We start from the raw sequence: 11,685 nt of genomic DNA, 5'->3' as shown, positions 1-11,685 counted from the left end.
CAATGGATCTCCATCTCCAATGGATCTCCATCTCCAATGGATCTCCATCTCCAATGGATCTCCATCTCCAATGGATCTCCATCTCCAATGGATCTGGCCCCCTAAACATTCTGGGGAAGATTTCCAGCTCTAGGAAAACAGAGTGCCACAGCCCCTGTGCTGGGCTGAGCACTCAGTGCAGCTCTGAACTGAGGCTGTGAATGGAACAGCTTAAAAGGAGAAAGGCTGGGGAAAGGCAACTCAAGAGAGTACTGTGGGAGACATTTATAGGATGTTTGCATTCACCCACAACAAAGAATGGTCTTTTCCCTGCAAAGCTATGGGCAATCAGATGGGTAGACCACAATGCCAAAATAACTACCAAAATATCCAGAAGCAGCTCTGCTCCCTAATGTATCAACATAAGTACTTTAACGGGCACCTAATGACAGATATTTTAAGATTACAATTGCAACTTAACATTTGGAATGAAACAAGTTTAATATTTTTATTAACTTACTGCTTTATTTTCCCCTTGAATTTTTTTTTAACACCCCAAGGATTTGTGAGCTTGGACACCTCTGAAAATTTCAGCTGCATTTTGTATCCACCAATTAAAGCACTGGTTTAGTATATTCTGATGCTTTGTTGGCAGAATTCATCTAACAACAGAAAAAAGTTTAATAGTAATGTTGTTGTTCACTGGCTACAGCAGCAGTGCCTCTGCTGCTCTGAGGTATAACACACGTGGCTGGCAATGAGCAATGTGCCAGAAAGAGGCTTCACAAAATCCACAGGGGGCAGCTGAAAACACCGAAGTTTGAAGGTTCATAGTCTACCAAAAGCAAAGGTAATTTTAACCAGTAGCTCTGGGACGCCTCCTGATACATTAGGGATCTGATATGACCATGATAGTGAAAAGCAAGAACAAATGTTACCATTTTACAGCCTTTAGCTTAGTGTAACACCTTCACTACAATACAAGCTGAGGTCCCCCGATGACTAACTAGTAAAAGGAATTGAAATGAGTTACTTTACTCATGGAATCACACAAATAACCTGAAGATTCAGACATCATTACTACTTGTATAGTAAACTGTTTTTAACAGAACACAACTCTAAAGATTCATTATTCTGACATTCAGGAACTACAGAAAGCAATGATCCTTTTAACACAGTGAGCACTCTCAGGACATAGCTGTGCTGCTGGTGAGCAACTACCAGTGTGATTATATGTTTGTCTTAGGTTGCAGTGTAACATGTAACCAAAAGTATGTATTCTATTACCAGCTGTTAAAACCAGGTGGGGCAGTGTTCTTTATCTCTTCCAGACCCATCCTCCGCCCAGGGGGGTATCCTCTGTTAATGGGCCATTGAGTCTCACTGCATCACTGATAAAATTACATCATCCCATTGGGAGATGCTCCACCCAGCAGGAGGAGCCAAGCATTCTTACCTGGGTAAAATTTGAGACTCAGAACACCCCAGGCAGCCTTTCTCCACTGGATTCCCAGAGGAAGACAGGACCCATCTACACCACCACTGGACCTTCAGAGGAAAACTACACCCTTCTACAGGATCACTGCTTCAGTAGAACCACATCTGTCACTCCAGGAGGACTGCAGCCACCATTTAATCAGACTGCTATCAACATCCTGGCCAACTGGATGTCAGGTTGTATTCTGACTGTCAGTGATTTTTGATTTTGGTACTACTGCATTTTTTATTTTAATTTTCCTAGTAAAGAACTGTTATTCCCATTCCCATATCTTTCCCTGGCAGCCCCTTAATTTCAAAATCATAATAATTCAGAAGGAGGGGGTTTACATTTTCCATTTCAAGGGAGGCTCCTGCCTTCCTTACCAGACACCTGTCTTTTCAAACCAAGACACTGTTATATTTCCTTCCCGATTTTTTTTTTTTCTGCTAAGTGAAGTACAGCAGCCCAGTAGTACAGAGATATGCAACTTCCTGATTTCCTTTACTCATCTGAAGACACAGAAGTGGGATAGTACAAGAAAAAAAAATCAGTAACTTCAGTGTTCTGCTTGCTGCATTTGCAGACCTGTGATAACCTGCAAGTCTGAACAGCAAACTCATTGAAAATGGTCTGGGTCAAATAAAGTGTTTCCTCAGAATCTGTTTCTGATCTGGAGCTCCCTCCCTTTAAAGATGCTGTAGATCCAGAAAGTGTTGATTCTTTATGCAAGCTTCCTGTTACTGGCAGAGGAAATGAACATAATGGAAATGGTGATTAATACAGAGCAGAGAACTGATTTGAAGGATTAGAGGCAAAGAATTTATTACAAAAAAAAAAAGGAGTTACGATATCAACAGTTCATTTTACTACCTGGATCAACGTAACTCACAATGCATCTAAGTTCAACAAGTGCATAAAGGAATGGAAAGAAATATAGTAAGTTGCTCTAATATAGTTACTAGCTCTAAAATAGATACTAGCTTTAAAAGCTATCAACTATTTTTAGGCTGGGAAAGAAAAATCTGCCTGGTAAATGTTAAATCTACTTATACAAAACAATGTAGTGGTTCATTCAGGACAGGTTTAACAGATAGTTAAACCACAATTTTAAAAATGGCTAATTAGCCATTACTGACATTTCATGCACTAGCATACATAACTATCAAATTCAGAAAGGGGGCTAAAGAGGCCAAATTACAGTAACCAAAAGACATAGTTTACATATGACTCAGTGTCCATGAGATGACAGCAATTTTTTAATATAGAGTTCAATACAACATGCTTAACAAGATGAATGTGGATGCTCAAGACAGACAAACCACATCAGAAACAAGCAGCTTGGAGGTCCTTTCCAACACTAAAAATTCTATAGTGTTCAGGGGTTTATACTTATTTAATATAGCTATAGGAGATGTCTAAGTCAAGGGCTCATCTTCAAGGACAGGATCCAAAATACTTCACTTATCCAAATTAACTCTGCAACCTAGCCCACAATGTGCAAACAGTCCTACAGAAGTCAATCTACAAATATCTTGAGTTACTTTATAACAACACAATTATAATTTCAAAATTCAGTTTGAAAGCTGAATTTCTCTTCAGCTTTCAAACTATTGTAAGAGATCTTATGTTTCTGTACATAAAATACACAAGCTATTTTAATACTGCTTCTTTGATGACTGCAATGACTCAGCTGCAGAATTCCCTGCCAGCCTTACTGTACACTGAGGATGCAGGTTCTGAGTATGGTTGGGTAGCTAAGTGGAGTTAATTCTATTTACAGAATGGTGCTGCAAAACACCACCTCATCATACACTACTGCATTAGAGACCCATATGTGAGGAGAGGAGAGTATTTGCATGCATTTTCATGAGGTATTTTATTCTCCACAACCTGTGTGAGTTTATAGTCAAATTCCTCACATAACATAGTCTATGCTGGGGACAGCAGTGTCACAGAAATGATAGAAGTTTGAAATGATAGAATTCTGGTCCTCTGTCAAAGCACAGAGGACCAGAATTCCATGCAGATGACTCTCTGCATTCATTCATTTTAAGAAGATTGCAGATCTGCTCCTTTTCCCTGCAAGAAGGGATCCCCATGCTGGTAGCAGTGCCTGCCTGGACAGCACACTCTGCAGCCTTGCAGCACAGCCCCAACAGAAAAACCAAGTGATTCTTTTTGCAACTGAAATATGAAAAAACTTATCTTTACATCTACTGAATGGCTAACAAAATAAAAAACGCATATAACCATGAGCTGACCTCAGAATTGCCATTTCACCAAAGAGCATAAGGCCTGGCATTCAGTCATTACAACAACAGCAGCAAGCAAACTGTAACACAGTCCTAGGGAAAGGAGCAAGAAGTCTTTGTTGATCATATTCCCCTTTATAATATAAAGTCTTCTGAAAAAAAGAAATTTTGTCAAGTTTGTATCAAATCAACAATACTAAATGCCTCTACTTCCTCTGCCCTTTTCTAAGAAAGGTTGTCCATTTCCAAAAAGACATAGGCATTACAATAGAAAATTCTTGATAAAGCTGTGTAGAAAGAGTTAAGAACAAAAAAATCCTGTCCAGTGCAGTTTTTTCATGTGTTTCAAATGGACCATCAGTAAAGATTCTAATTAAATCAGTATTATTTATAATTAACAGTTAGAAGCTGTAGCTAATTAAAATTTTAGTACATTTCTTTATCTCTGAAAGCCTGAATCTAGTTTGCTACTGAAATTTTTATAAAGCCTGTAAACAAGTATAAATTGCTACACATATGTTTGTAATTTACTAGGTTACATGCACCAAAGGTTTATGGAATCTTATAAAAAGATACAACATTGAAAATAATTTCAAGAAAATCAGCATCAGAAACTGCACAAGAAATCAATTTAAGAAATGGTCCCTGTTAGTGACATGACAAACCAGAAAGTCACTATCTTCTCTAAGCTAACAGCTGACACAAACCTTTCTCCTAGGCTGAATTCTGACATTAGGTCATAATTAAGAGGGAAATGGGAAAAGAGGAGATGGGAGAAAAAGAAAACAAAAAATAACTCCTCTACCAAGACACAGCACCCAAGAGAAGAAACAAAGCTGTCATCCTCCCCTCCTCCCCCCACTCTCTGGATGACTCCTGGATCTGTAAAAGATCAGCTTTAGAGGGCTCAGGGGTTTTACACTGTTTTTAACTATGGTGCAGTCTTCAGGTTTTTTTAATTTCCAGCTCAGCCGTCACACAACCATTCCCCTGCCAGAAGCCAAAATAATCCAGGGCTGAGGCAGTCTGCTCCTCTTTAACTTCCTGGCTTGTGTCTCAGAATGCAAGTCTAACCTCCCACCTTGACTGCTGACCTCTGCCTTATTCACGAGCTCCCACTCCTCAGATTAGCACTTGCAGCTCCCTCTTCCCACCCTCCTCCTTCCATTTGCAGGCAGGAGCAGAGCCCACCTGCAAGAACTGAGCCCAACCCAACCTCCCCATAGTGCTCCCAGAGATGGCCACTGGCTTACAAGGGCAGCATGAACAGCAGCACTTTGGGTGACACACTGTGCCCTGTGACAGTAGATCTTCAGTGTCACACCTGACTGACGTTCTGCCTGGAACCTGAGCACATTTTCAGCCTGGGCTCTCCACTCAGTCTCCTGCTAATGCAAGACTGCACTCTGTGTCTGGGGCTCCTATTAACACCTCAGCAGTTACTCATGGGTTTGACTTTACCAGTCTGCATCCAACATGGTAAAAACTGGCACGAGAGAGTGACCAAAGGCTTTTTGGAGGACAGGGAAGTAAGGATAGTGTCAAAAATTTCCTGTCCAAAATATCCTATTTTTGGCCATTAATACATGTATCACTCACACCTCAATGTGGTACAAACATGAAAAACATGCAATCAATGAACAGCCTTGAGCTCAGCAACCACCTAACACAGTTATTTCAGTGAGGGAAAATAATGTTTTCTTATCTAAAAAAACCCAACTTAACGGTATTATGAACACTAATTCCTACATTTCTCTTTAAAGTAGGTGTTACTCTATTTACAAGGTTTTTCTCTTCTACAGAGATCCTCTTAGATTCTGTCATTCAACTATTACCTACTTTTAAAATATATGCCAAATATTTAATTCTTCTTCTTTAAAGGCTTCTTAATCAACCTAGAATTCATATGCTACTCAAAAGATGCAAATTACATGAAAATTTTGTTCAGATAGAGATAATATACTGCTAGTTTTGTATGTTAGCAAAGAATAAACTGGGCGTTTCAGAAAACTTGTAAAAACAAGAATAGCAAAAAAGCAATCTGGGAATGGATTTTGTTAATTCTGATCTCCCCTCAACCACCTAAGCTTATATTGAGAAACATCACCTTAAAAAAATGGAAGCTCTTCTGAGATCCCTTTGAGACCACGTAACCAGGAGGTCATTGGTGCTACTCATGCAGGCACACAGAATTAGGAGATTCCTTCCAGCACTGAATAAAGTTCAAGTCAATTTTTAAAAAACACATCCATATTATCAATTCAATATCCATTTCTGCCTCTGAACAATCTTTAAGACAATAGCGTTACCTAGAAGTGCTAGGAAAAAATAAATTATGCAAACAAAGGAGGGAAAATACACAAACTACGCTGAAAGTAATGCCTCAGTGTTAAAGCGTTTCTGTATTTGTCCATGGTGCTGACCATTTTTATTATTAAGAACATCTTTAGGACCATATTTTTATTATTACTTAAGAACAGCTTTAGCTGGTCCTAACCCTTTTCCTCCTCCTCCTGAGTGGGCACAGTATTTCCACCATGTAAAAGACTACCTGTCCAACATCTGTACCTCAGAACCTTACCTAAAGAATGTGCAGCTGTGGTTTTGGAGCTGAAAAATCGACCAAGTCCAAGATCTCCCAGCTTTACTACTCCTGTAGCTGTAATGAACACATTTGCTGGCTTTATATCTGAAAGAAAAATAAATTTAAAAAATGAAAAGTCACAGTGAGGTTGCAAGAAAAGCCACTCTTCTATTAGTAATAGACCCAGAGAGGATTTTATTTACAGCTAATATTGGTAAAATTTGACAGTACTATTCAGAAAGAATGGGTCCAGAATGTAGAACTTCAAATCCATTAATTTAATAGTACAACCATCACTCAAGCAAAGAAAACCAAGAGACATGGAAATTATTTTTTTAAAAAAAAAGAAAAAAATTCACACACCTGAAGTCCAGAAGCACAAACAGGGGAGTTCATTACTACTTTATATAAGCTACATAGAAGGACATACATTAGAACTAGAGAATCTCTTTTGTAATGTCTTAAGTAACAGCCTAAAAATGTTTTCAAGAACTGTAAAGCATTTTTCATCACTTTTGCTGATCAAATTACCCACAGTGGCATAATGCTATTTATTTGAAATAGAAAACTGATTCTCTGTAAGAGCAGGCATTAAAAAAAAGAAGGAAGTTTACTCAGGAGAATGGTTATTTGAACGCGTCAACAGAATTGGGCTAATCAAATAGAAACAAAGGAAACTAATGATGTATACCCCAGACAGTTATTTTTCACAAGTAATATTCAGTTTAAGTTTTAATCCAATCCCTTAGAGACAACAGCAGATACTTTTATTCTATGATTTCTAACAAGGCACCTACCTTGTTAGTCTTCTAAATAAACTGACCTGTTATTTTTTTGGCAAGGAAGTTTAGCTCTTACCCTGCTGAAGAGCAATCCACCCTGGCCCTAAACTTACAGAAATCAGTTCACTTTGATAAGGGGGAATTACAGTTTGCATAAGATACAGGTGCAGTAAAAGGAATGGTTAATGACCCTTCAAACACCAGCATTTTCAGGTTTCCAGTAAAAAAGTTACAAAACCTTACAAGCTTTAGGGGAAGACAGAAGCAATTATGTTCTTCTGCTATCTGACCCAGTTTTCAGGAGTTTGGATAAACCTTTGTGTAATAATCCAACATGGATACAGCTCAATTTAAAAATCGCTTTAATTTAATCGCTTTTGGCATGTAACCATGGAATCGTTAGATTTGCCACAGGTTTGCCAGAAGCTTTGAACTTGGTATTTCAGTTTAAGGAACTTAAATCCTTTTGTTTGGAGCTCAAATATACAGAAATTAACTAATTTAATTGTAAAATATTAAAGGAAGGTACCCTATGGAAAGAACCTGTATTTTATGCCCTCTTTGTATCATTTGCACTTGCAATCATCTGTTGCAGTCAAACACACAAAGGGGAAAGAAAAAAGGAGAATTGCAAAGGAAAGGTATATGCAGGGGCAGAGGTATCTGAGCTCATCTGCTAAGGGTGCAAAATTTCCAGCTGCAAATGACAGAACTCAGCAGACACTGGGAGACTGTATCAGGCAGTGAGCTGCATTCTAGTACAGGGAGCCACCAACCTAAGACAGGTAATGTCACCTGAACCCAAGAAGTGACAGCCCACACACAACTCACAATCCCATAACCAGAGGGATTTCAAAAAGGAAAAAAAAAAAATATAGCAGATCTGAGAAGAAGCTATACTATTATCTGTTTTCTTTGACTCGAGTTATGAAATGAGATGAAATGAAGACCACATCCAGAGGAGACAGCAGCACCGAGGTTTAAAATGGGCCAAGGAAATTTAGTACCTGAGAGGGATAGCTGGCAACTGCAAGGGCTGTTGGGACACAGAGATTGGAAATAGTGGAAAGGAGCAGAGAATTGGAGGAAATGCTCACACCTGCACATAAATAAAGAAGGGACTAGGAGAAAAGCCTGTACATCACAGGCAAGCAGGGTACAAGCAGATACTCTTTAAGACAAGCAGGTACAAGAAGTGTAAAGAATGGACTGGCAGATCTGTGCAAGGTAGGTAACAATACCTGGGCAAGACAACGGGCAAATATAGAAGAATAAGTACAGGACAGAAGACAAGAGTCAGAAAAATGAAGTGGCTATGGCAGGGTATCCATCACTTACAGAACTATCACTTATTTTGAAAAACCTGCCTACCACACAAACGCCTACCACAACAAATGTACAAACTTCTCTCAGTTTTCTATTACTTCTAAAATCTCAGAGAAACATAATTTGTTTCAGCTGTCAAAATTGATTCCAGCCAGCTTAATTCTCACATAGTCAAAGGTTTAGTAAGGACAAATCATCTTTGATCCTGTATTACCTCTATGCATAACACGACGAGAATGCATATGTTCCAAGGCACTGCAAAGCTGAACAAAGTATTTCCAAACTGTTCTTTCAGGAATCAACCTCTTCTGTTTCTTAAAATGCTTAAAGAAAAAAACACGGATAGTGAATATTAAAAATTAAAACTTGCATAAAATGACTGAAAAAAAAAATACAGAAAATCCCTAATTAAAAATTAAAAAAATACAAGAGGCTCACAACCTAATGAGAAAGGTTTAAAAAAATTTCTTGACATAGAAAACTTTCCCCTAAAATATTAATATATTTATCAACACTGCATGTGTGCAAGTCAGTCTACACACAGAACCACAACAAACATTAACGAAATAAAACTCCTACCCCAAAAAAGGATTTATACAGTATTTAGCGCTCCTCAGTGTTGGATTAATGTGGTCAGAGTAATTTAGCATAAAGTAGTCACAGAACAAATAAAGGTCAGATACAAAGTCATGTGCCACAGAACGTCCCAAACTAAATACACTTCCTTACACCAAATTTGACTTCCATACCCTCATTTTGTGAAAAGAAAAAAAAAAAATATATAAAAGAAAAAAGAGCGGTATCATCAGTCAAAAAGATCATGTAAGAATAATTGGTCACGTTACTTTGAAAATCTTCTGCAATATATGAAAGGGAACTAAAGGTACTGTGATTTCTGAAAATTCCAGAGTGATATAACTCCTGTTCAAGTATTTTCTATGCTGTATAAAAACCCATTCCTGATCACTGATAAGAGGTGGCCTGTTAAAGCTTACACAAAACAATTACACTCTGCTATACACATCATCTTCAAATGTTGTACTCAGGAACTGAGTAATGGTCCTCCAAAGATACCTACTGAAAACCTGGAATTCAGCCATGTTAAAATGTAAAAGTTTAATCATTATAAATTCTGCAGCTTAAGGGAAAAAGATTGAAAAATCATTGCTTGTTTAGCCTTTGTTTCCAAAGGAATCGTGCTGTGTTAGGTTTTGAAGTTACACACAAGGAGAAAATTCATAAACAACATTAAGACTAGCAAAATTTTAGATGGAAAGCAAAGTACTTGATGTATTTAATTGTGTGTACAGACAGACTTCACACTCGTGTATGCTTTAAGAAAGTACATATAACAAACATCTATTAATTTGCAAAAATATAAATATTTTCATACTATGTTAAAACATGCCACTGAGAAGTTGACAGCTGCATCTACACATTAGAGACACACAGGAGTATGAGAGAGATGCTTTTAAACTACCTATAGCAAAATGCATCAGGCTTACAAAGGATCTTAACATTCTACCAAATGTTTTTAGTTACAGGGATTATTTCAAAATGCATTTTCATTTAAATGAGGCAAAGCATATAAATCACATCTTTAAATATAATTTTATTTCAGTCTTGGACTGAATCCAAACAAACCCTGTGTATCTGTTCTCCCCACCGCTGGATTTGCATATCAGAGGATTGTTTGATGTCAACAGGAAGATGGAGACCAGGTTTCGTTTAATTTAAAAACAAATACACAATACTTCTAAGTATGTACATGAAAGCATAGTTACTTGATTTAAAATGCATTCTGAAATTATCATAATTATAACTAGGTACTTTATTTAAATATTCTGAATTAATATTTTTTTAACTCAAATGCAAGTAGAAGCGGTTATGAAACACCATTCACAAAATGCCTGAAATGGGAAGATTTTCGATTGCACATTCCCATTCCAATTTACCTTAAGTACATCAGTGTACTTTCAAAGTATTTATGTACAAGTTTTCTTGTGACACGTTATTCACTTGCCATCCCTGGCACTGCAGCTGATGCACACTACACAATCGACTTCAGTTTTTACAATGCAAGGATGCAACTTGAAGTGTGTCAGATATGGTCACATTCTGCTGAAGGCATTAATAATTTTGCAGGACAATAATAACCTCCTCCAGAAAACATCTACGATATTACTTAACCCCAGAGAATTTATCCATCTAAAGAGGATGGAAAATAGAGCCGCTAGATTTGGTAACAATGTTTAAAACCAAACAAATAAACAGGCAATATTTTCATTTGTATGGGCTTAAAAATAATATAATTATCTTTAAAATAAACTCAAAGAACATTATATTGTTCAGCAATTAATTACTCACTCTATCTTCTTCCCTCAAAATACACATTCTCATTTTTTTCTTAGGCTGTTGTTCACTCATAGGCAAAATAGTGATGAAAAGTCACCACCAAAAGATGAATTTTGCAAAGCTAGCTATTGAAACAAATTGTGTTCTTCTAGGAAACAGTCCACCAGGCACATTTAATTCTGAGAAAAGTCACTAAGGAAAATACCATTTTTGTTTAGAACTTTACCTTCCAACAAGAAATGTAAGTTGACTGAAAACACAGACAAAACTATTTTTATGCCAAATAGCATAATTAAATTCTCATACAGCATGCATGAACTGTATTCAAAATATATTCAAAGGATCCTTCCCTTTCTCCTTCATTTAAAAGAGTCCACAATGCAAAATACAGTTCTAACGATTGTGGTGTTTGCTCCCTCCTTACAGGGAAGCCAAAATGCAGAAGATTTGATGATGCAACAACAATTTTTAACCTCTGCTGCAGCACAGCATAGTAGCACCACAGTCAATGCTGAAACTAATCCACTTCTTAGTGCCTGAAGCATTCTGAAGTCCACACAACCAAGTTAACTTCACACATTTCTCTCCCATTGTACACAGGTTGGCATTACCTGCCCAGGTTTGCCCTCAGAGGAATACAGCCTGACATACAGCTCTCTGAAGTGCTCTCATCTTCAACACTTCATTATTCTCCTTCTTCCACCCGTCTTGGGCTCAAAGGACAGTCCTGATGTCCCTCAGACCACTGACCTTCTAGGGTGTGACATTAAAAAAACATGATCATGTCTGAGGTGAAAGATCAATCTCAAACTAGTTGAAACTGGGCAAAAAGGGAGCTGCTTGTACATGTGCATTAAAAATTTGGGCAGTGCTGCAAGCCAGTGCTTTATCAGGTAAACAGAACACCAGGCACACTTTGGCAGTAGG

At 37.7% G+C, this 11,685-nt stretch overlaps 1 protein-coding gene across 5 annotated transcripts in view; it reads right to left on the bottom strand.

Moving 5' to 3' along the window:
- Positions 1–11,685, bottom strand: part of NEK7 (NIMA related kinase 7) — a 69,202-nt gene that overhangs the window by 18,755 nt on the left and 38,762 nt on the right. For all 5 annotated transcript variants that reach the window (XM_015636110.2, XM_015636114.2, XM_015636113.3 and 2 more), the window contains 2 exons: positions 8,618–8,726; positions 6,293–6,400 (listed from right to left, as the gene is read on the bottom strand). In XM_015636110.2, coding sequence (XP_015491596.2) covers positions 6,293–6,400; positions 8,618–8,726 — 217 coding nt within the window. The remainder of the gene's footprint in view (positions 1–6,292; positions 6,401–8,617; positions 8,727–11,685) is intronic.

The sequence above is a fragment of the Parus major genome, chromosome 8, assembly GCF_001522545.3.
Source record: "Parus major isolate Abel chromosome 8, Parus_major1.1, whole genome shotgun sequence".
Lineage (NCBI taxonomy): Eukaryota > Metazoa > Chordata > Aves > Passeriformes > Paridae > Parus > Parus major.
This window is presented reverse-complemented; position numbering and strand designations above follow the sequence as displayed.